This window comes from Malania oleifera, chromosome 3 (assembly GCF_029873635.1).
Source record: "Malania oleifera isolate guangnan ecotype guangnan chromosome 3, ASM2987363v1, whole genome shotgun sequence".
Taxonomy (NCBI): domain Eukaryota; kingdom Viridiplantae; phylum Streptophyta; class Magnoliopsida; order Santalales; family Ximeniaceae; genus Malania; species Malania oleifera.
The window spans coordinates 123672474-123698735 of record NC_080419.1 but is presented as its reverse complement, the minus strand read 5'-3'; the positions used below and the strand labels follow the sequence as shown (position 1 = coordinate 123698735).

The window sequence follows — 26262 nt, the reverse complement described above, 5'->3', positions numbered from 1 at the left end:
ATAATTTAGGTGGTGCATCACTTTAATATATTAAATATTTAAATTAAAATTACAAAAAAAAAAAAACTCATCTTTCACTCCATGTTTTTTTTTCTTTTATGTTGAAATTTTTTTAAAAAATTTTCAAATTTCTTAAAATTATTGATATTTTAAATTTATAATTTTATATAAAAAGTACCTATTCTAATAGACATTAGAGATACTAATTCATAAATAGGTATTTGAAAGCATTAATTTTAAACCTTAAATTTAAATTTAGGTAAAAAGGTAGTCTGATGGATAAAGCTCCCACATATGCAAGTTCGAAAAAGGGACGGTCCACAATAATTAACTTAAACAAATTTCAATTCATTTTATATTATATCTTATTCAAATATAGTACAATTTCAAATCTAAAATTTTTAAATATAGCATAAAAATATATAATTTTAATAGGTATAAACATACACTTACCTTTTCTAAGATTTTAAAATTTTCATATACCTAGATTTCAAAAATCATACACATCTCTTCGAATAATGTTTGGTTTTAAAAATACTTATTTTTCTTTTTACAAGGGAGGTATGTATTTTTTAGATAAATTTATTTGTGAAAATTTTAAAATATTGAAAAAGACTTTTAAAATTTTTGAAATCTTAAAAATTGTGTCTTTTTTTATTAAAACTTTAGAAAATATTTTTATGTTATTATTTATTTATTTTATTATTTTTCTTATAATTAAACACGAAAAAAATGTATTTCTTCCCTCTTTTTCAGTAGTCGTAAAAGGCATTAGAACTTAGAAGTCACTTCTGCTGTTCTTGAGTGGCCGGCCGTGGCTTTCAAACCCTCATCTTCCTCCTCCTCTCTCTCTCTCTCTCTCAGAGTCACTTCTCCGTGAAGAGCTGGACCGTGGAGCTCTCTCTCTTAGCATCTTTGCGAGGTAAGTTGGCTCAATGGTTTTTTTTTTTTTTCCCAAGCGAAGTGTTGAATATGCCGATAAGCTTTTACGAGCAAATCTCTACTTCTAATTGTGGCATGTAGCTCAGAAGTCTTTGCTTTGCCATTGTTCGTAACTAATGTATATATTTTGTGCTTGTTGCTCTCTCTCTCTCGGTTATTTTGCCACTGTTCACAACGCTCTGTCTGTTCAATTTTATTTCTTATATATATATATATATATATATATATATAGCAAACCTCGATTTTGTGCACGTAGTTCTCCGTCTGCTTCTTTGACTTGCCCCCGTTTTAGCTGTAAGCGATAATTGAACCTCAATTTATTGTCCTTTCTGAACGCTGGACGAATCACACAAAAACTTAAGGGAAAAAAATAAAGATATGACTGTTGATAATTTACAAGAATGGAATGCAAATAATTTTGGTTTTCAAGATATTTGTTTGGGTTTTGTGCTCAATAAAGCGGAAGAAAGCTTATTTTGGACTTTTGTACAAGTATATGCTTGTCTTTTTTTTTTTTGTTAAATATTATTTCTCATAGCTTGTAAACTCTGATAATTTTGCATCGGATTCTATTATCCTCCACTGATCCTAGTTAAAAAAGTGATTTGGATAACCTTGCCTGTAACAACCTAGCACCAATGTTATTACCAGAAGATAAATATATTAAACAGCACATCCACCAAAATGAGTAAAGTTTTGATCAAAATGAAAGGTACCCAAATGATTGATGCAGATGAATGTCCTAAAATATGGGCTCAAAACATCTCCTTTGTTGATCAAATGATCAGAGAAAACAAAGGCAAACAGATAATCTTGTTGGAAAATATATGTAGATTAATCTGTTTATATTATATGCTGTAAAATCAGCAAGATCAAATCAAATCATCAAATATCAAAAGATGGTATTGCCTCCCTATGTGTGAGTGATATCAGCAAACACCATCTTAGAGATTAAACCCAAGTTTGCTCATAGTAGTCTTATTTTATTGGCACATCGATAGAGAGATGGGGTGAACAATCTAGATTAATGCCCAAATATAAATAATATAATTTAAAGCATAAAATCAAAAAATAGAGAAGAAGAAGAAGAAGAAGAAGAGAAGAGAGGAGAGGATGTTGTGTGTGTACATGGCTTTTTTTTTTTCTTGGGGTTTTTTTTTTGAGTGACACTATTCTCCTCCTTACATAGGGACACAAACACCTGTTCATTGAAGGATATGTCTCAAAAGAAACCTATTGTGAATAGGTATCTCTAATACCTGTTAGAAGTGCTTTTTTAAGAATAAAGAAAAAAATTGTAAAATAAAATATTGGTAATTTTGAGAAGTTTTGGGACTTCTCTAAAATTTCGAACAAATTAATGGTGAAAAAATGTAATCACTGGTGATGTTAGGAGTGGACCATATCAGTTGCAAAATCATTGGATGGCAGGCACAGACGGCGAACTTGGTAGTCAAAGACAGAAATCTTTCTTGAGTAGGTCATTGACATCAATGTTTGAACTCTGAAAAAGACCTACAGAGAGCTTTCTGTGTTTGCCAAGAATTTTTTTAATGATGGAGGGGGAGAAAGTCTTGGATGGTTGCAAGAAGGATGAGACTGCATGGTGCTTTTGGATCTAAAGAAAATGTGCAAAGTTACTCATTTCCCATCTTTTTGGCAGTCTAATTTCATATGCAAATTATATGTGAATGATGAAGGGCTGTTTTCAGAATATTATGACAGAAAAACATTGATTGAAAAATGTTGTTTAAAATAATAGAGGCCCCACTAGTGTTTTGACACTAGTTGCATTTCTCATATTGAATTCTGGTTTGCCATATTGTACCTTATTTTTTCTTTTCCCAGTTTAGCTTATTTTGCTGCTGTATTGTTATTGATACTTGGAGGTAGTTTGATATATTATTTTGCTATATGTTCATTTTCTTTCTGGGCTTGGCTGTCAACTTTGAAAAATGAGACCTAATTCCCAAGCCCAGTTGGTTCGGTGTCTTGGAGTATTCAAACCCTTATCATTATTGATCTTTCAAATCCTACATTTGAAGTCTAGGTTGTCACATTTCTGGCTTATCCAATTTTTTTGAAGATGAATTTTGGACATCTTTGTAGCAAGATCCATTTGAATACTGATTTGAGGCTTAAGCTTAGCTTCAAAGGCTATGTGTTTGGTTCACTTCACAACTTTCTTGGCTCACTTTTAAGGACCTGTTGGCCAAGGGGCAATTGAGTATTTAAATCTTTATCACCAATGTTTGAAGTCTAGGTTGTCATGCTTATCCAATTTCTTTTGCAGATGAATTTTGGACTTTGGTGTTTAGTGAGTTCCATTTGAATTTCTGGTAGGTTTGGTTGGGTGTCAGAGTATTCAATCCCTTATCATTATTGATCTTTCAAATCCTACATTTGAAGTCTAGTTTGTCAAATTTCTGGCTTATCCAATCCTTTTTAGGGATGAATTTTGGACCTTGTTGTAGCAAGATCCATTTGAATTCTGGTATGATGCTTAAGCTTAGCTTCAAAGTCCATGTGTTTGGTTCACTTCACAGCTTACTTGGTTCACTTGTAATGTCCAGTTGGTTGGGGGTCATGGAGTATTAAAAAATCCTTATCACTATTAATTTTTCAAGCCCCATGTTTGAAGTCTAGGTTGACACTGTGTATCCACTTTTTTTTTGGAGATGAATTTTAGACTTTAGTGTTTAGCAAGCTCCCTTCGAATTTCTGGTTGGAGGCTTAAGCTTAGTTCCAAAGTTCTTGGGTTTGATTCACTTCACAGCATACTTGGCAAAAGTATGAATACCTGCAATCCATTTGAAATTTTGCAGATTTCAGATGGATTTCATTACTTAAGTGCATGTTGGGGATTTCTTATTTATATTCTATTTTAATATTTAAAATAATTTATTTACTGATTTTCTTGGAAGATCAAGTGATTTACTTGGTGGGGGAGTGAACACTTAGTGTGTAAGGGCATGTTTGGTAAAATTAAGTGTTTAGTGCTAAATACAGAACATGGTACTAAATCTGTGAAACAAGTTCTGAATATAACTGGAACAGTTTCTAAATCTGAATGCTAAATTTTTTCTGCTGTTTGTTAACTAACTTTGAAATGTATGTGAGATAGGTTTTGAGAGATGGCTGGGGTGTGTCATAGACATGGAGCATTGTGAATTTTCAAATTTTAGGTGCAAAAATATCCAATAGTCCTTCAATTGCATTCTTTGCAAATAATTAATTGGAAAATCTCTAGTTCAGTCAGGGGTAAATAAGTAATTCAGCACTACTTAAGACGTTTACCAAACAAGGCTGGTTCACTTGGACCATTAAGAGCTCAGCTTCTATTTTAGAGGCTATTAAGTGCAAATGAAGAGAGCCTAAATTGACGAGTAACATTTGTTGACAAAGTATCCTAGGGGGTCAAATTGACTTTACGTCGAAGTGCTTGGTGGCCAAGGTACATGCTTTGTAAATTGAGGGGGCTCTAAACATGCTCTAAACATTTAAGGGGGTGAGATATGAGAGATGAGAGGTGCGTGAGCAGTTTCACAAGGGTATAGGGATGTTGGTTGATAAACACTTGATTACATGGGACGGAGTTTTTATTCCATGGGTTGAGATGCTAAATAATGGTGGAACATGATCACCCCCCCCCCCCCCCCTCTCCCAAGAGGGGCTTAGGTTCTAGATGTCAGTAGTGCTGGGGCTAGAATTTGTGAATAGGGGGTAAGACTAGATTCAATAAAAAAAAAAGAATTATGAGATATATTGTTTCATAAAAAAGAATTATGAGATATATTGTTTCATACTTTCCCCGCTTTCTATTTATGATTTGATGAATTGATTAGATTGTTATATGCTAAGGCATAATAGATATTACATTCTTACCTATAGTCAAATAGAAGATTATTTGTCTCTTAAGGAGACATCTTGACAATTTAGTCATGAAAAGTGTCACGCTTAAAAAACTTGGGATAGGGTGGGAAAAAGGTATGTGAAGGAAGATGGACTATTCTGTTGCGTAGCTGATGCCTAATCTTCAATGGATCCAACAACAAGGGCTGCAGGGGGGAGACAATAGTGTATTATCAGTAACAAATACCTTTCGATCACAATTAATGGACATTTGAGAAAGGGGAAGAGAGAGAAAAACCAAGTGGGGAGGGGGGTTACAGGGGGTGAGGCACCCACCCATCCCTGGACCTGCCAGTGTGTGTTGGCCTTTGGTGTTTGTACTCTTGCAAGCTCTCTAAAACAATGAATAGCCTCTTGTTTCTCTTAACTGTGGACATAGAAGCATTCACTTAAGAACGTAAAATTTTTATCTTGTGTGTGCGCTTGTGATATATCATTCTTCTTCAATCTCAGTATCTTTTATGCGCCTTTGATCCCTACAATGCTCAATTAACACATTGACAACCAACGCAATGGGTACATGAATTAGACTTCGTACGACAATTGGTACCCTGTCCAAATGCTTGGTGTAATTACCTCATATTGCTGAAGCACTCATGACAAGATATTTGCAGGTCATTACTCGCTACAATGGGATTGGTTGCCTTAGTTCTCTCACAATCAGCATTTTTGTGGCTGTTAGGGGCTTTTAACTAATAGATATGAAATTGCTTTGAGGACATCTTGTTGCATATCAATGTTATTAGTAGTTATAATGTGTTTTGTTTGGAAATTCATGTTCCCAGTGAATATTATAATTTCACACACCCTACTTACTGTGTTTGTGTACTTCTTGTACATTTTGTAGGTTTACAGTTACTGTTTAGAAATAACTTTCTGGTGAGGATGGTCAAGTATCTTTTCGATGATGTGATTGTTGTCAATCAATTGGATCCAGGTGGTAAAAAATCCAACAAAGGTATTTGTGGGTTGTAGGTAACTAGATATTTTTAAAATTATCTATTACGGTCATGGTTTCCTTGTTTCTGTCAGTCATTTGAGCTAATAGTTCCATAAAAACTGCTTCTTTAGTTTCTCGCATTGTGGCACGGAGTGAGCAATTAGGCATGGCTGTTGAGCTAGATGTGAATGCGGAGATGTATCCTGTTTATGTTGGGGATAAACTCAAAATGGTATTAGCCCCTACATTAAATTTGGATGGCACACCAGTTACAAACTTTGTTTCTCTGGTAATGTCATTTCTAATGTAGTTCTTCTCTTCTTTGTTGGCATGCATGATGAGTCTCTTACCTTTTGTTTTTTAGGTTCTATGTAAGTTTAATTCTCATGTGTAATGAATATCTTGTTTCATCAAAAAAATGTGGAGTGAGTGCCATGATATTTTTTATGCTTTAAAACTCTAAAATCTCTGAAAATATAAGAAATTACCATATTAAATAAAACTTCCCAATTTGATGCATAATTTTGAAATTAAGAGTGTACCGGGGTGCTTCCTCTAAATGAATGTGATGGAGGAACATTTTTTACGCCCTCTCTTTTGTTTTTTTTCCTTCCTCTCTTCTTCCCTCTTTCTTCTTCCTATTCTCTTCATTCTTTCTTGGCTGTCCTACATCATAAGGCTTGTACAATTTCTTTCTTTATTCATAGTCAGTACACACACAGTAAATCCTCCAATTACAAAAGAAAATAGCTAGACACGAAAAATGAAAATAATTACAAGGCAGTTTTAACAGAGTAACGCCAACAATCCCACTGCAAATCCCCCAAGGAACATGACGAAAGAAACCATTGGCTGATCTCCAAAGGGACGCAAGGAACACTGATCTGCTCCAAACCATGCTCTCAGAAGTGGCTACACCTTTAAAGAATCAAAGATTCTAGCATTTCTCTCCCAACAAAACACACCAAATAATAGCCAAAACATACAACACCACTAAGCTTTCCTCTCATTGGTCTAATGTGTTTGAACAAGGTCTTTTGAGGGGTATCATAGATTTATAGTACATGACTGTGTAATAGGGTGGCTAGTTGTAGGAGAATTAGCTTCATAAAGAGTTAAGAGCGTGATAGGGGTTTGGTTACTGGAGATCTTGATCAGGTTGTGGGTATGATTACCAATTTTCATGGAAACATGTTTTTAAAAGGAGGATGTTGGGGGCTATGATTTAGGGCTTAGATTGGTGCCCTATTTCAGCTGATAAAGCAGCGTGGCTATGGAGGTATTTTGAGGAGGAGGAGGAGGAGAGTAGAGGCACTGTGTTTGAGATGCATAGGGAGAAAGCTCATGACAGGATGGCTTTATGATGCTTTGGGAATAAAATTCTATCACTAAGTGTTACACCACGATTTTGAATTAGAAGAGAGATTTCAAGAAATGACAGATTTATTCACTCTATCAATAACGGATTCGGGTCTGGTGTATCATAAGCGATCTTCCTTTTCTATTGATTCCTATGGATTGGACTAGGACCCTTTATCATGACTTCTGCTTGTTGCATACCTTGATCTATTACTCTGTGAACCAAGGATAACAGAGAAAAGGAGTTCAGCAGGTTTCACATAGCTTGGCAGCAAGGAAATTTTGAGTCACTTCCATTGTAATGTTCAAGTAGCTATTTCTACTTTCTCCCTGCGTTCGGCATCCTTCTCCTTGCGGTTAAGGTAACGGAAAAAGATAAGTTAATAAGAAAAAAATTGATAAATCCACATCCCTCCCCTGTGGCGACATGTGGACATAAAAAGGAAAGAGAGGGATGGAATAAATACAGTGATAATTTTATTCTTCATCGCCCATTAAGGAATGGAAATCATTAATTAAAAATTAGCCAATTTTTTGAATTATCCTGATTCCAAAATTTTGCCTAGACAAGATATGCCTTATTTGCAAGATGGAAAATTTAAAGTGGGAGTTTGCAATTTGGGTCTAAAATTATTTTTAAAAATTGAAAGCTGATGAGAGCTTACTAACTTTTTTTCCTTTTGGTGTTGAGAATGTTTGGGAGACTATGTTATGCCCAAGTGGAATACAAAGAGAAAGGGTTTACCAAGAATAAAAATGCAAGGGAGGATCCTAACTTAGGACATCCTGCCCCATACATCTCCGACCCTTACATCTTGAACAATAATACTAAAAAGCAAATCAGTTCTTGAACTAGAACAATGGTAGACACTCTGATTCCTAGCTTTCCATGTGTAGTAGCTAACAGCAGACTGGATCAGCTTGCTTTTTCGGGAGGTAGCTGAGTCTGAAGAGCAAGAATGTGCAATCCAGCAAAGCTCTTGATTGCAGGTAGGAGCGAGCTTGGCAACATTAAAAACTTCAGAATTCCTGCAATGGGCAAATCAAATGAAACTATAATTGAAGAAAAGATGATTTGTTGTTTCATTCATTACAGAGAAGGTATTGAGCATATGACACAGGGTTCCATTTCTGAACTCTGTATAAGTAAGGGATCTTGTTCAAGATAGTCAGCCAAGTAGTGAAGGTGAATCAGGGAGTGTGATTTTTGAACCAAAGAGTTCTGTTCCAAATAACAGTGCTGTTTTCCTCTGTTATATGGTGCCAGGCAGGCATTTGAGAGAAGGATCCTGTAGAGAATGGAGTCTTGGAGAGGCAATGAGTATTGGGCAAGATACCACCTACTGTTGAAGGATCTGACTGTAGCATTTGAAGTATGACACCAATTCCATTTTCCTTGTGCGTTAATGGCAGCAGCCACCAAGGAGCAAATAGGATAGCGAAGAATTTGGGAGTAATTAAGTACAAAGTGGTCCAGCAAAGGACTCTTATTAGTCCAGCTGTCATAGAACAAATGAGTTGCTTTACCATCACCAATGTTGTGTTTAGCGAAGGGATTGAATTTCTACCTAATCCCAAGAATCTTTTTCCAGGTCCATGAACAGTGAGCAGGCACTTTAATGGCCCAAAAACTCTTATACTCTTACCCTTCAACCCATATGAATGTTCCAAGAGACCCAAAGATACTCTTTGCAAGAAAAGAGATTCCAATCTAATTAGAGACGCTTTGTTCCATTCAACAATATGTTTTATGTTGGGGCCTCCTTCATTCAAAGGCTTGCAAACGTCCTTCCAAGAGACTTTACAGCCCTGGGAATTCCAATCATTACCCTTCCTAAGAAAGTCTTTGAAGATTCTTTCAAGGTTAGTCATCATAGAATTAGGTAAAACAAGGGCAGAACACCAGTAAGATTGAATACCAAAGAGTGTGGATAGTGTTTTTATCCTTTTTTGGCGATGACAACTTGAAAAAAATAATTATTTTTATCACCATGTTGGAGCCATTGAATTCTTGACTTTTTCTTCAATAAGTTTTACTCAGTTGTAACAAGCTCAGAATAATTGTTGAGCTTATTATCAGCAGGTTCTAATCACAGTGACCCAAAGAATTCAGTGACTGATGAACTTGATCCAAACCCTTCTTAGCACAGATAATCCTCTCACTTTTGTTATTAAAAACGAATCTATGGAATTTTCTCAACTCAATCTTGAGGAGCTTGAGCTTAGACATGAGAATAAACATGGGGGGTGAACAATCTGGGTCTGCCAAACATCTTTCACCAAAGGAAGATAGTCCTTGTGATCATCAACTAGTCTATTGATCATTGAAATTTGCGCTTAAGTGGCCATAGCAACCCCCTGTATCATGTGAGGATTTTGGGCCCACCATATGGTCCAACATGTTATGATAATTCTTTCAATTGCAGAATGTTGCAGGAACATTTGCTGGAGTTTTTTTATCTTTCACCCATTTCAAGTTTTTGAGAAAAGAGGTGGAATGATTACCTTGGTATGAGGAGGCAGTGCAAGTATCCTTGGCTTTTGGCAGTCACAGTGGAGATGAAGAATGTCTTCCACATCCACCACCTATTCTCTGTCCCCTTGGTTATCCGAATCGCTGGTTAAGCACTGAGGCAACATTAGCAATTACTAAATTTTTATTTCTATGAGCTGAGGTCAGTGACAAATTGTAGAGGCCATCTGCGGACTGCAGCAACTTTAACGGCAACTAGGCCATTTGGGCAAGCTAACCATAGTTTAGTTGCATGAACTCTCTCTCTCTCTCTCTCTCTCTCTCTCTCTTTTTCTCTCTTAACATTCAGATTGATCTGGAGCAATCCTTTTTTGAAAATGGAATTTCATATTTAATCTGTTTTGGTATTACCTTGGCTGATTGATGTAGAACAAGAAGCTTGACCATGGGTAGATTAGACCCTTGTTGGAGACTGATTTAGACGAATTGGATAAGGGAGTTATTGGTCCTAAAGCCCAATGTTTTAGTTAATTAGCAGTTTATCATGTGTGTTTAAGCTTATGTGAAATTGGGGGTGGGTTTGCAATAGATGTGCCTTTTAGGGGTTTGTTTTTAATTCATGCTTCTTTGGGGCTTATATGAAATTTCTTGTAATTTAGGCTTTCTTATAAATAGGGTGTGAAGGCCATGTAAGAGTTAGTTTTTGATGAATTTGAATTGGAAAGTGAGCGCATGTTCTTCCCCCAAATTGTATCCCCTTCCCTTTATCTCCTCCTTCCTTCCTTTTTTCCTCTTTCTCCTCTGGGCAGTCGGTACATATACTGTTTTGATTCATTACCCTTGCTGCCACTATTGCATCACCTATGTTCTTCATAGTTGTCCTCCACCTCAATTGAGTTTGTCTTTATTGATGGTGTATCTATTTGTTTCTAATACACTTGCCCCATAGTCCTTATCTTAAAATTGGTTCTTTATTCTTCTTCTTCTTTCTTCAAGTTTTTTTTCTTTGCATTTTCAATTGATGGTACCTGGGCCTCTTGTGTTTGTAGTTATTTCTTAATCTCTCTTTTCTTGTGTGTCACTTATCTAGATTAATGTTAACATTCTCTCTTCATTGCACTTCTTTGATCATGATTTTTCTTTAGTTTCTTATCCATAATCCATATAGGCGTGGCACCTAACTCTGTCTTAAACTTACCAGAAATATAACAATACTGGCTTACAAAGTATAGTGTACATTAAAAGTAGTTCAGGAAAAAAACATTTCTATCCACATAACAGGATTGGTTTTACAGCCATTCTGTAAACCTATCTTCTTAATAGGCATTCTATAACTACATGATAGCTGAGGAGCACTTTTCCATTTTAATCGTATCCCTTTTGTTATCAGGTTTGCTTTTTAGAAGTTCTATAATTTTATCTAATATAAATCCAATGTGATTTTGCCATTACCTTGGAGATTCCCTGACATAGAAAGTTGTAAAGACTTCTTGGTCAAAAATTGCCAATTTTCTTTTGGATTTTTGACTTTGGTATTAAAGTTTGGTATTATTCTTTAATTATAAAATTGCTATTGGAAATGCTATGGACATTTCTTGCCAATGTTCTAATTGTACTTCAAGATCAAAAATGGTGCTCAGTCTTCAATCTTGCCGATATGCTTATAATCTGTAGAAATGTATTAGGGGACTTGGTCTTAAGTATGAAATTAGAAGTTGCAGAATATTAGGTACTTGCATTATTCTTTGACATGCTTTGAGTTTTCTTCTTGTTATATTATGACAAACTTCAAAAATGTTGAATTTCCAAAACATACTGAATTGTAACCCAATTTCAGGCACGGGGAAAGTCGCTTGCAGATGATTTTGATTATGTAATGCATGGGACGTTGTATGATATCACAAAGAAAGGTTCTGAACCCAACATTAAACAGTACGTTTGCTTACCTTTTAAACATATATTTGCTGCATTGGTTATGACCCATTTGTTGCCATCAGCTTAAAGAGACAGTTTCTTCATTCCTTGAGAGGAAAAGTAATGATGGTCATTTTGCTTTTTCTTTGACATGGACAATTTTCAATTTACATTCATCAACTGCTTGGTTTAGATAATCTTTGAAGATTCCCAGGAATGTGAGTTGGGAATCCATCAGATATTTGAGAATCCTTGAAATCCATTACGCCCATAGAACATGTCCATATATTTCTTTGGTGGTGTAGATTCTCATGGGATGGTTGGCATCTTATTCCTAAGCATGTCATGTCCCGTTCCAATCACCTAATAACTACTCATACACCACTACAAATATTGGATAATTTCTCAGTTAGATGATTAGTGCAAAGAGAACTTCATTTCCTCTGTGAGCATTAATTTGACTTTAATGTGTCATGTCTGAGACTCTGATGGCCTCCTTCACCTTGTTTTGTTTGGGGCTTCAGGGTGATACATGTTTCGTTTGGTGGACTCCTATTGGAGCTGGAAGGAGATTTGCCTAAGTTGGCCATCTTTAAGCGTGATCAGACGATGTTTCTCCTCTTGAAAAAGGTCCAAAAATCTCTTACCTTTAAGAAATGATGCAATCCGGGTGAACTGCAATGAACCCAAGTGGGTACTCATGCATTGACATGTAACAGTATCTGTAAATGTTTTCCCCTGGGAACTCTCCCTGTTTCAGCATTCATATTTGTATTCCCAGTTGGTTATGTTAAATTAAATGAGGACTGTTATGGCACCATCACAACTTATGCAACGTAGATTTGTAGCCTGCGCCACAATCTTCCTTCCCATTACAATTTAGCTTTGAGAACTTTGTGCTCAGGAGGTGCATGCTTCCGCTTGATTTGTTAATTGGATGATCATGTTGTATTCTCTGAGCTTATAATTCTCAAAAAGTATTTGGTAATTCAGTACATTTCATTGGAAGGGGAGCCTTCCAAGTAACTTCAAGGGAAGTGCATTTCCATTTGCCTAGCTAATATTGGAAATGCTTTAAAGAAACTAAAAGAAACAAAAACGATTAATATGTAGTGGGGTAAGCAAAAGCCCAAATTAAGAATATTGAATTGAACTTTTGCTCATAATCTTTGTTGTATCTTTTACAAAAGCAAATTCGGACCATTTTGAATAAAATATGACTATCTCGATGATATATTCCAATTGAATGATTCTCCCAAAGATATTTTTTAAAAAGATGATGGCTAGCTACAATATTGAGGAGAGAGAGAAAGAGAGTGCCTCCTCTAAAGTAGTTAGGGGTGTGCGGTTGGTTTGGCCAATTTAGTCAATTAATTGAATTTTTTTTATTAACTCTCAATTATAAGTGAACAGTTTGAATTACACTACTTAATCGGTTCGATTGAACCAAATTTTTAGTTAATTTGATTAACTTAATTTAATTGAATCAAATTATAATTAATTATGAGAAAAAATGATTGTATAATTTATATGCTTTCAAAATTTAACTTAATAATTTATATTTAATTATTAATTAATTATATAATTTGGGAATTTAATAGATTTAGGGAATTGTGGGAACCCTAAATAATATAATTTATATTTAATTATTAATTAATTACATAATTTAGTTAACAGAAATTCACTTTCTCTATAATCGAATTGAAAATCAAATAATTGAATTTACCAAATTATAAAATTGGATCAAAATTTGATCGGTTAATTCGATTAAAATTGAATTGTGCTCACTCCTATGAGCAGCACACATGGCTAGCGCTTAATTGGATAATACCCCTCAAGCAGTAAATCAAAATTTGATTAATTAGTTTTTAGGCTAATATCTAACAATTAGCTAGACTAAACAGTTATATTCTATTTAAAATTGTTAAAGTGAAAAAAAAAAAAAAAAGTTTTGACTTTCAAATAAAATTTATAAACTTAAATTTCGAATATTACTTATATTCATGATGCATCAAATGCATCAAATTTTATGAATAAATAAAAATCATTTTATTCATTAAGTTAATTTATTACTTTAATTAATTTTTTGGGATAGTACAATGTAATTTATAAGATATATGCTATGTACAATGTGTATAATATATGCTATTTTATTTAAGTACATTATGCTATCATTGTATTGCGGATATATTGTTAATTTATTTGTATAATTCAATTAATTTTTATGTGTTTAAAATGCTATTTCTTTTACTTTCTTGTCGTGTCCCAAAATATTTTCATTTTTTTTCCATTATGGCCATTTTTGCCATACTCATTCCTTAAAATTTATCAATTATTCCTTAGACTTATAAGGGTAATTTTGTCCAAAAAAGTTATTATCAGTCGTATACTAATATGCATTACAATATTCGTTAAATTTAACTATTTTTTTATTAATAGAATGATTTTTTTTTTATAGTCATGAAGGTAGTTTAAGAAATGTTTCAAAGGGAGCATTTATGGTAGATGATATAGTTAGAGATGACAAAACAGGTTAACAAGTCAAGTTCGGATGGATCATAAACGGGTCGAGATTAAACGGGTTTGGGTTTGGGTCAACTTGTTTATTAATGGGTGATTATTATGTAAACTCAAACCCATCCGTTTAATAAATGGATCATCGGTTTAAAAATATATAATTTAGTTATTTAAAAAAAAAAACTAAACATTTCATATACAATGACATTTAAAAAAAATTATTTCTTCATTTTATTTTTAAACGGGTCATAAACGAGTAACTCGATAGGTGACCTAACTCGAACCCCTAACCCGTTTAATAAATAGGCGGGTCTAGATTAACCCATTTATAAATGGATCAATTTGAATTAAATTCAAACTCGATTTAAACCAGCGGGTCACGAGTCACCCATCGAATTTCGACTCGTTTTGTCACCACTAGATATAGTTTAAGGGGTATAATTGTAGAAGTGCACTTTCTCCTATAACATATTTATACTAGGAAACCATTGCATTTTTTAACTTAGATACAAAAAAATCCTCCCTTCTTTCTATGTAAAGACTTGATAACTCAAATATTAAAAAAAAAATAGATATATGATATGAAAATTTGAGAATATATATAAAAATGGAGACATAAAATAATAAAATGTTTCAAATTGTGTTGCTCCTATTACTCAACCATCTACGTCTTCACTTCTATATGCAAATGCTTCCATTTTGTTTTCTTCATCAGCAATCTCTCTCCTTATTTTCTTCCCTATAGTTAAGTGGGTATGAATGAAAATTACATGTTTAAATGTACCACATAATGATTCAAAATTCTATACAGAGAATTATGAATTGTTACTATTTGATTTTATTTTCTTTCATCCCAAAAGCAATGTCAAACTGTGACCCTCTTCTATTCTATGTAGAAAGAGTAAAAGAGGAAAAAACTTGCATAAAAAATAGTTTTCGAAACGTATTATGCAACTTCTATAAAATTAGCCGATACATTTGTCTACACACGAATTAATACTTACATGTATATATATTAATAATATAAATAAAAGTTTGAACCAATGATCTTACTTTTTATTTATAATTTTGGACCATGGTTAATCTTTGGATTGAATTTTGTGGTAACAATACACAAAAGAAAGGTAAAACAAGAAGAAGATAAAAATAAAAGATATCCCAAAAGAAACCAAACGGCAGCCTGCAGTTACAGTGGTACACCCACAGCCTGACCTAGAGATCTTCTCCCCACATTTGTAGCAGAAGTCTGTCCCACACCTGCATCCATTTCAAAACGACGTCAAATCACCACCTGGGATCCCAATTCTCATACCTAAATTAAGAAAATGTTACATGAAAAAAATTCAAATCCCCATAAAAATTTCATTTTTTTAGATTAAAATACAAAGTTGACGTTTAAAAGGGAATTTACTTAAAACACAAGTTTTTCTTTTTTCATTTTTGGGAAAAAAAAAAAATCTCAATCTCTAACCAATGTTGCCTTATTAATAATCACATCATTTTTGGATTAAAAATTTAAATACTGAATTGAAACCTTTAAAATTCAAATGAAAAATCATTTCTGGGATTAAAAAACCTACAAAAACTTCTAATCTCAATAAAAAAAAATACTTTTTGGATTGAAATACCAATTAAAAAACTTGCACATTAACTTCAAATTCCAAAAAAAAAAAAAAGAAGGAAAATTTTAAAGCCATGATTTTGTGAAAAAATCTCAGCTTTCAGTTCATCCCCATTTGAATACCTGCAGCGAATCTGGAAGCAACCAGAACGACGCTCAACACACCGTCCACACACAGGACACCTCACCCACTTCTTCCTCTCCATCAATTCCCCAAACACCACATCGTTCGCGTCTCTCACATCCCCAATTTCCCGGCACCGGTAACCCGCGTGCCACCGGGCCTTGCACCGGAAGCAGAACGCCTTCCGGCAGCCGGGGCACTCCCATCTCTTCCCTCGTCCTCCGCCGCCACCGCCGCCGCACTCGTCGATGATCAGAGCCGAGCAATCGGCGTAAGGACAGTAGCATTTTTCCAGCCCTAGAATGACCCTCTCGCAGAGGAGGTCGCACCATTTCACGAAGAGCTCCGCCGAGAGGATCCGTCGGCAGGCTAGGGGGTCCAGGAGCAGCCTGCAGTCCAGGCCGGGGCACCTGATTTCGGCGACGCCGTTGTCATAGACGGTGACGCGGACGTACTGGGCAATGCAGTCGGAGCAGAAGGGGTGAGCGCAGGCTCCACCGTTATTGAACTTCCGAGCCGCCGTCGTAATGGGTTCTATGCATATCTCACAAGTGAAAGTGGAAGCATTTTCGTCTTCTACCTGATGAGTGATTTGTTGGGGTAGTGATTTGTTGGGGTAGTGATTTAGGGTGTGAATTTCCCATGGTGTGTATCAACAAGTGTCGCACACAATATATATATATATATGAGATTTTTTTAAAAAAATTTGCCGTGGTGAGTTTTGAATTTTCAAAAATATTGTTTGAATAAGTTTTACAATTAATTTAGAAATTTAATATTACAAGCACTTCTATTTATAGAAGTATTGTTTGATTAAATTTTATAATTAATCTTAATTTTTAGTACTTGGATATGTCAAATTGTAAGTATTATTAAAAATAATAACATTTAAATGTGACTTTTTTGAAGCTTATTCATGTCTTTCTGTTACATGGGTCTCAAGTTTAGTTTACGCCTCTCGAAAGACCTAATTTTTTCTCATGATGGAGGGGGTATTGATCATCAATTGGATGTAAAATTTATTTATACAAGTAACAGTAATTGATAATTTTGTATAAAGAAAGACATCTAACTATTTAAAATTGGGAATTAACTTTAATATAAAGGTAAAGTTATATTTGAATAATCCTTTTAAGTAATGTGAGGAAAATGCATATTTCCTTATATAGGTAGGAAATTACCCATCATTCTTTTCTTTTGCCTAGCTAATATTAGGAAAACAATTTCAACTAAAAGAAACAAAAATAATTAACTACTATACATGTAATATACAATCTGTGTAGAGGGAAAGAAAGACGAGCTTGGGCGTCGATTAACATAGAATTGTTGTACTTCTCTTTCATTGTTTTCACCACACATTATGTAAATTCTATAGAACTTGTAGATGTATTTGCATATATGTCACTAGTATTCATATAGAGGCACACACACTAGTCATGGAGCATAGATCGAACACTTTGCATCTAATGAAAACTTGTGTTGTATTAGTCAAAGTACTCTCATTTTACTAGTTAAACAAAATATACAACGATTTAATCATGAAAACACGTTTACAATGCACTCGAATGCAAAGTAGGTTAGTAAGAAATTCATGTAAGTAAATGATAATCATATTGTAATCGTTGAAACAATATAATTCCTTATCAATACCTTCAAAGGTAACGTGCATTTAGCAAGAGAAGTAGGCTAAATATGTTTACAAATGTAAAATCCTTCACAATATGTGAAGTACTTAACTTATGATATATCGAGATGTGATTATCACCTAAATAATCTTTACCATGTTATTTACAATCTTTATAAATACGCCTGATGATTTAAAATTGATAATTCATGTTTCTGACAATTGAAGTTGGAGGGTAGGGGGTTGTGAAGAGGGATACTGTTAAATCTTAATACAAATTAAAAGTATTTTGAAAAATATTAATGGTACCATTTATTTTGTCTTAGACGCACTCTTGTGATTTATTTGTTAGTAAATTACAAGTTTGCATAAAGAAAAAGAATTCACATATATAGTGGGATTCAAAACTTACTATCATTGTTGTTGCATTATGCTCATAACACAAGTCTATTCGTGATCCAAATTATAATGGGGGTGACATCTTCTTTCTAGAAATGTGATTTCTAGACATGTAATTAATAACTGAAAACTAAAAACTCAAATCATTATTTTCAAAGCTAAAACAAATTAAAACCCTAACTAGGCTAATTTAATCTTTGAATAAATAACAATTAAAATATGACTAAAATAATAAAAACAAAATAAATTTAGTTAAAATATTAAATAAAGATACAAATTATTTACAATTTATTTTATTTTCCTGTTAAGTTTTTAATTCTACAAGAATAATTCTATTATGACTGACAAATGAAAAATAGTAAAAATGTCTTTTGAATGACTATTTTTTTTAAAAAAAATCAAAATTTATCTTACATGAATAATTTAGTCTAAAAAAAAAATAGACATTGAAGTACTTACTATATAAGTCGATATAGCTGGTGAAAATTATAAAATATTGATTTTTAGTTTTTGCCAAAATTAGCAACTAGTTACTATACGTGTGGTTATCCAATCCTCAATTAGATGATCAGTCCATTTTTTATTTTGATTTTTTGGTTAATAGTATTAATTGGCTTCTAAAGGTTATTTTTTAGCTAAATTTTGAAAGGCCACTTGACTATTATTGTTATTTTTTATGATAGAGAACCTAGGGTTACAGGGCCCTTCTCACTCTTACCTCACCAACACCCCCCCCCCCCTCCCAAAATTTTTTTTTTCTTATTTCTCCTTTCAAGCTTCAAGAGAGGTGTAAAGAAATTGACCCAAATCGAAAAACCTAACTGAGTGATTATCACTTAAACAATTTGTGGTGACGTTTCGGGAGTGAGGGTGCCCCGAGGAGGCGAATAAAAATGATAAGTTTGATTTTTGGGAAAAATAGGAAATGGAGTCACCACTAACCCTTTGTATTAGTGTGATTAGAACACCTGATTAATATTTAATTAAAAATAGTATTGGTCTACGTATATCAGGATCGGGATTGGAAGTTCGGTTATGCGAGATGAAGGTATTAGCACCCCCTATACACCTGTTCTACAAACGGTACCTAACTAATTAAAAATTATCCCAAATTAAATTTCAATAACCTTTTGTTTTACTCCATTTAAAGAAACAAATTTCCTAAGTATATACAATTAAATAAGCAAACATGTCGATAAATCAAACCCTAAAAGCTAAGTGTAATATAAATAAACATGGAAACAAAATTAAAACAAAATTATGGAAACAAAACAATCCCTAAAGAAAATAATTTAAGCATCGCCCTTAATACACAAGAATATCATAAAAACCAAACAAATCCTAGAAACAATGTGTAAACTATACCACAATAATTATTAGAACTTTACCATTAATATACAACAATAAATATGGGAACACATCAAACCCTACTATACACATGCAACATTTGAAACCCTAAATGAGACATGCACTAATCCAAATCTTCAATATAACATATGATAATTAAAACCCTAAATAAACCTTGCCATACTCAAAACCTCAAATAGAACAACCCTAATTATGAACATATAACAAATAAAAAAATAGTAAATAATTCAAAAATGTCACTAATGGTATTAGTAACCGCAGTTATTGCGACTAATTCAAAATCGTCACTAATAATCACAAAACCGTCACCAATACCATTAGTGACAGTTTTGTAATTATTAGTGACGATTTTGATTCTTCACTAATAACCTTATTTTTTGTAGTGAATACAACAAATAAATATAAATTTAGAACCATAAAAATATTGAATAATACGACAATAACCTAAATTAATGAACAAATATATAACAACAATGAAAACCTAAATGAATAAACGACTATATAACAATGATAAATATGAATATACGAAATTAAATAATCCAACAATAAAAACCCAAGTGAATAAGCAACAAATATCTAACAATAACAAGTATGAATATACAAACTAAAAAAAAATTTAATAATATAACAATAAAAACCTAAATGAACAAATAATCCCTATGTAAAAATAATGAATTTACAAACATGAAAAATTAAATAGTACAATCATACCCTAAATGAATAAACAACAAAACAATAATGAGTACGAATATACGAGCTTGAATAATACAACAATAAAAATCAAAGTAATTAGACAACTATGCAACAATAATAAATATGAATATACAAAATTAAATAATACTACAATGAAAGCCTAAATGAATATTAAATAACAATAAACATGAATTTACAACTATAAATAATACAACAATAATGGAAGAACAAAATAAAACCACAACAATGAACAACAATCCTAAATTAATAAAAACATGAATTAATCAAAACCTGGGAAAGTACATGAATAATAATAAATGTCGATAATCAAATCCAAAGAAAAAATTTCCATAGAAAGAAAAAAAAAATGGAGATCCGTGAAGAAAAATATAAGCCAAAGCATGAGCGGCGTTTCCTTACGAACCAAAAGGAAACACCGGACGGCGTGTGCGCTGCTGCGTGAGTGTGTGTTTGAGTGTGTTTTGCTGTGTATTTTGCTGCGTGTTTTGCTGTGCATTTTGTTTTGTGTGCTGTTGGTGTGTGTTTTGCTGTGTGTAAAAGTGTGTGCATGTGTTTAAGTGTGTGCTGGTGTGTATTTTGCGGTGTGTTTAAGTGTGTGTTTAAAGTGTGTGTGTGTGTGTAGTGCATCATTTTGTGTGTGTGTGTGTGTGTGCAGCGTGTGTTTAACCATGGCTGTGTGTGAGAGAGTGGGAGGTGACGTCGGGTGGTGGCCGGAGATGGATGCTGCTGAGGAGGGTGGCTGTGAGTTGTTGTGTGAGAAAGTGGAAGCCGTGAAGGTGAGTTGTGAAGGTGCTGCGTCATCTGGAGAAGGAAGGAGGTGGTGCAGCTGGGTTGCAGGGAGGAGGAGTATGAGGGAATGGGGATGAAGATGACTGGAGTGGGCTGCTGTGGTGGCCGTGCCTGTGTGAGGGGCTGCAAGAGTTGCACGGCTGTGGTGGTGTGCGTGTGTCGTTGTGCAGGCATGCAAGTTTCCATTTTTTTGTATTTTCTAATTTTTTTTCTTTTTTTTTTTTCTGCTGTTAACAATTAAAATAATAATAAATGTATTATTATTATTATTTGTTTAATTGGGCCCTGACAAAATGGGATGTCTACATCATCTTTACCATGTCAGTGTACACTAAATGAAAATTTGGTTTAGCAATAATATTGAACTTTGTATAAATTGTGGTATCTAATCATTCAAAATTGGAAATTTTGAATAAATCTTAGTAGGTTGGTGAGTCTTCCAAATAACTCCAAAAAAATACATTATCGAAACTAGGCTTTGAATATAGAAAATGCAGGATACTTTCAGTTAGCCCAAATGTCGTGACTAGATATATATATATATATATATATATATATAAAACACTTTATTCAGAAATGTTAATATGACAGATTTTACACAGAAACATGAGACGAATTATATTACAATTATTTATGATATGTACAATATGATAGCAGAACCCTAATGACTTAGTTTAGTTTTAGAGTACGGTGCCGTAGTTATCAATCTAGATAAGTGCCACCACACGTCTCAGATAAAGTGTTGGTGAATGGATAGTTGATTTAGCCCAAAGAAGAGTAGTGTGCCCCCCTGTCAGTTCGCACCAGACTGGACAAGCCAATCATACTTACAGATGAGTCAGTTTTGACTTAACATGGTAGGTCAACTATTGCTAGGTCCCGCCTACGGGCTGCACAACTCAATCATGTGGAGGTAAAACATGATATCAGCTAACTATCTATTGAGGGGTAAATTTCAGTATTGTATAGTTATAGTAGACGATTTACATGTATACAGAATTATTATGTCGCAGTATGCTTATGTTGAGAAATTAAGTATTATTTTATCATACTTATATAAGTATGGGTACAAATTTTCCTAACTTATCAGATACAGTTAATTATGTACAATATACTTTTATAACACAATAGAACTCATGTGCCACACACTGATGTTATTCTATCCCACTCACTGAGAGGTGTTTCACCCTAGAATTCAAACATTTCAGGAAATCCAGATCGACAAGTGAAGCAAGCTCCGAGATAGAGGAGATTTTAGTTCTACCCTAACTACAGGGTAAGTGTTTGAGATGTGAGATGGATTTTATGTGTCCCTGGAATATTCTATGGTTTCTTTTTGAGGATGTACATGTATATTTATGGAGACAGTAGTACTCTGGTATTATATATGAGAACATGGTCATTATGTTTTTCGTTGCATAGATAGTATGTATGTATGGATAGGTATAACCTTGGTATCCCACTTTGGATTTGAGTTGATTTTGTTTATAGTTTGTGGTATCAGATCTTATTATGTAAAAAAAATAAAAAAAATATAGAAAAATTTTCAAGTCGTTACAAATACCTTGATGGCGTGGAGATACTCTAAGACCAAGCGAGACTCTCACCTTAATTTGTATAACATGAGTGCGTGAACGATTGGTGTACAATCGTTGCAACTTGGACCAAGCATCATGAGCAGTGGTGGAAGTGGCAATGAACGATATAACCGGCTCGGAGACAGATACAAGGATGGCATGGAGGATCAGCTTATCTTGCTTAAGCCAACGCCAGAAAATTGGATTGGAGACATCTGCTGAAGATGAACTAGCAAAGGAGGTGCTAGGAGAAATGGTTCGTGACAAACAAATGGTTGTATCGTCAATATAGCCCTGAAGGTCATAGCCAATAAGCAATGACGTCAGTTGGGAGCGCCAAAAAGGGAAGTTGGAAGGGGTAAGCTTTAATGGAAGCTGGGAGCCGACATTGATGGCAATAAGAGAAGAGTTGCCACTGCTGGGAGTGTCTATGGTGATGACAACAACAGATTCAGAAGAAACAACCATTAGGAAAGAGAAGGAAAAGAGAAGAAAAAAAAAAGCTCATTAGAGAAAGAGCACTAATACCCTATAGAAAATGCAGGACGCTTTTATTGATGTAGAGATATCCTATATATAGGACTTATATAAGGCATAGTTTGTTACAAATTCAAAAGTATTTAGATACTAAATCAAAGAGATTCTAAACTATCAAATTCAAAAGTATTTAAATACTAAATTAAAGAGATTTTAGACTATCAAATACAAACATAATTTCAAGTAATACAATCTGAAGAATCTCATATCGCTGCATACAGAAGGATATTCGCAAATCTTCAACTGTTAGGATTCTTAGCAAATTTCCTTAATATTGAATGTCACGGTTCATTGCTTGGCTCCCTCTGAGAAGATAAGGGTTTTCATCCCCACGGATATGGCTTCTCTCAATTTTTGAAGGGAGGGGACATTATTATAAAATGTGAAACATTGAGTTGGACTTTTGCTCATAGCCTCTAATTTGATCGTATATAATTTTCAAAAAATATTTACTAACCATTCCATTAACAAATGATATCTCATTCATATATCCATGTCGGAATAACTTGAAGAGAGAGAGAGAGAGCTTCCATAGATTGACATAGAACCAATGTATGTGTGTCCATTGTTTCTAAAGACACATAGCTATATTTGTACATGTGTCAACTAGTGCTAATGTTCAAATCCATGATCAAAGTTTTTCATTTTTTTTTTTTCTTTTGGGGTCCATGATTAGACATTGAAGTCTGATGCAGCTATTATAAACATGGAGCAACCCACAAACAATAAAGCCACAACAACTAAGAAAACATAGAGCACCCTGAAGTCCTGAAAGGGATCCCATTCCCACCAGTTGCACCTACACCCTGACCCTAAATAAGATGAACGAGATGATGATGAAATCTTCACTCCACATGCATAGCAGAATTCTGTCCCACACCTGCATCCACACCCCCCACACCCTTCATTAATTCTAAGATTTAATAAATCAAACCAAAGACCAAGTCTAGGAACAAACACATTTATGATGAATACTTAACTTTCTATTTCGATATGATATTTTATTTAAATAAAAAAACATAAAAGACGCTAACTTTTCTTTAGGTTCCCCAAATAATATACTGACCTCCATTGAGATTTCAAAATTTCATAAATCTCTCTTAAGATTTTAAAATTTTCAAGAACATATGATGTTTTAGACACTTATATCTTTCAAAAATTTATTTTTTTTAAAAAAAATATAAGGATAAGTTAGTGTCTTTTTGATAAATTTTATGGGTCTATTTGGATTAAGAATTTTACTTGAAAAATGAATAAAAAAAATGAGAAGGAAATATATTTTCCATTATATTTTTTTTCTAAGTTAATATCATATTCAAAATGAATATATATTTTAATATGTTTAAAAATTGATAAAAACTAAAAATGGAGTGTAAAATTAAAATTTTGTTTATAAATTTGATTTTTTTTCTAACATGAACGTGAATTCCTTCATGTTTACCTTTCTCTCGAAGTTTTTTGAATTCCAAATAGAATCCAAAAGAATCTGAAATTCTTAAAAATTTCGGAACAGTTTCCTGGATTTTTTTTAAAAAAAAAATTAGAGAAAATTAATGCCTTTTTTGACAAATATTAAGCAAGTCAGAATCTTTGGCCCTTGTAAAAATATTTTCATTGTTTACTTTGATGTTGGTTGCAGATTGCCCAAATGATGAAAAAGGTTTAAGAATTTTTCCAAAAACCCTTATAGAAATCAATCCCGGTCCCTTAGAAAAAATTCAAATTCCCCCAAAAAATAATCAATTTTGGATGAAATCATACCAAGCGAAAACATAGTTTCAGAAAGGGGAAATTTTTTGAAGCCATGATTTATGAAAAAATCTGAGCTTCCATTTGAATACCTGCAAATGACCTTAGGGCAACCAGAGCGAAGCTCGACGCAGTGTCCACACACAGGACATCTCACCCACTGCTTCCTCTCCATCAATTCCCCAAACATCACGTCGTTCGGGTCTCTGACTTCCCCACGTTCGCGGCACCGGTACCCGGCGTGCCACGGGACCTTGCACCGGAAACAGTACCCTCTCCCGCACACGGGGCACTCCGACCTCTTCCTCCCTCCGCGCCCTCCGCACTCGTCGACGATCAGGGCGGAGCAATCGCGGTAGGGGCAGTAGCATTTTTCGAGTCCTACAACGGCCCTCTCGCAGAGGAGGTCGCACCATTTCACGAAAAGCTCCGCCGGGAGTATCCGCCGGCAGGCGAGGGGGTCCAGGAGGCGTCCGCATCTCAGGCCGGGGCATATAAGGTCGGGAACTCCGTGGTCGGCGACGGCGACGCGGACGTACTGGGCGATGCAGTCGGCGCAGAATGGGTGACAGCAGGCTCCCCCATTATTGAACTTCCTGGACGTCGTATTGGGCTCTATGCATATTTCGCAAGTGAACGTGGAAGGATTTTGGTCTTCTTCTTCTTCCTCGCCGGGCTTTTCATGGGCATTGGCGTTGAACTTAGGATGAGAATTTCCCATGGCGTGTGACAAAAACAAATGCAGAGTGAGGAAATTAATGTGTGTCTGTGTGTGTGTGTCTCTCTCTCTCTCTCTCTCTCTCTCTCTCTCTCTCTCTCTCTATATATATATATATATATATAAATATTTAATTGAATTTAAAAAAAAAGATAATATTTTTTAAAAATTTCAAAATTTTTTAAGAGATATTACTGAGTTGAGGAGATAAGATCTAAATTATTTATATTTTTAAATTTATTGTTTTAGGAGATAATATAGAATTGGGGAGATAAAATTTCTGTTTAATTTTTAAAAAATAATTTATTAAATTATCTATATATTCATAACTTTTACATTTTATAATTAAAAGATAATTTGTAAATTAGTGATACCTTTGTAAAGATGGTTCATACGGACACATTTTAGTCATCTTTAAAATTTCATATAAAGAATATCAAATTTCTTTTTCGCCAAAACTAATAGGAAGTTACTATAAATATGTGATTATATAGATATAATTTTTCATCGGATGATCAATTATTTTTCTTGCTTGAGAATATTGATTTCACCTTGATGGGGCTAAATTTTGAAAGGCCTCTTTGCTATTGTTTTTCTTTTGTTTTTTAAATGACCGAGTACCTGGGGTAGTAAGGCCATTTGACCCTCACCAATTTTTATTTTTTTCCTATTTTGGGCTTTAGAACAAGTGTAAGAAATTGAATGAAATCAATCAATTCGAACCTATATAGTCATATATTGAGCGTGGCTAATGCCAAGTTGGTTCTTCACAATTAAGTGATAGGATATTATTATTTTAATTGTATTTTAAAAGTTCACCGGTCAATTTTATTTTAATTTTCAATAAAAAATTTATCTTACATGAATAGTTTAATCTCCAAAAAAAATAATTTTAGATATTGAAGTACTATAGCAATAAGTCCATATAACCGGTGAAAATTATAAAATATTGACAATCCTCAATTAGATGATAACTCAATTTTTT

At 33.9% G+C, this 26262-nt stretch overlaps 3 protein-coding genes across 4 annotated transcripts; 1 reads left to right on the top strand and 2 right to left on the bottom strand.

The window, feature by feature from the left end:
• Positions 1-729: 729 nt before the first annotated feature.
• LOC131150934 (DNA-directed RNA polymerases II and V subunit 8A-like) lies at positions 730-12360 on the top strand. Of its 2 annotated transcripts, none has more exons than XM_058102015.1 (5): positions 730-922; positions 5702-5812; positions 5926-6083; positions 11464-11558; positions 12065-12360. In XM_058102015.1, the coding sequence occupies exons 2-5, from the start codon at positions 5740-5742 to the stop codon at positions 12198-12200; spliced, it is 462 nt and encodes a 153-aa protein (XP_057957998.1). In that variant the 5' UTR covers positions 730-922; positions 5702-5739; the 3' UTR covers positions 12201-12360. The 2 variants fall into 2 exon arrangements, with proteins under 2 accessions (XP_057957998.1, XP_057957999.1); XM_058102016.1 differs by having other exon boundaries at positions 738-922; positions 5702-5829.
• Positions 12361-15091: 2731 nt separating this feature from the next.
• Positions 15092-22741, bottom strand: LOC131151550 (E3 ubiquitin-protein ligase RSL1-like). Its single transcript, XM_058102793.1, has 3 exons — positions 22261-22741; positions 15802-16450; positions 15092-15314 (listed from the first exon to the last, which is right to left on the bottom strand). The coding sequence occupies exons 1-3, from the start codon at positions 22739-22741 to the stop codon at positions 15137-15139; spliced, it is 1308 nt and encodes a 435-aa protein (XP_057958776.1). The 3' UTR covers positions 15092-15136.
• Positions 22742-23482: 741 nt separating this feature from the next.
• LOC131151549 (E3 ubiquitin-protein ligase RSL1-like) lies at positions 23483-25280 on the bottom strand. The gene is made up of 2 exons (XM_058102792.1): positions 24652-25280; positions 23483-23690 (listed from the first exon to the last, which is right to left on the bottom strand). Exons 1-2 carry the CDS (start codon positions 25278-25280, stop codon positions 23483-23485), a joined length of 837 nt encoding a protein of 278 aa, XP_057958775.1.
• Positions 25281-26262: the final 982 nt, after the last annotated feature.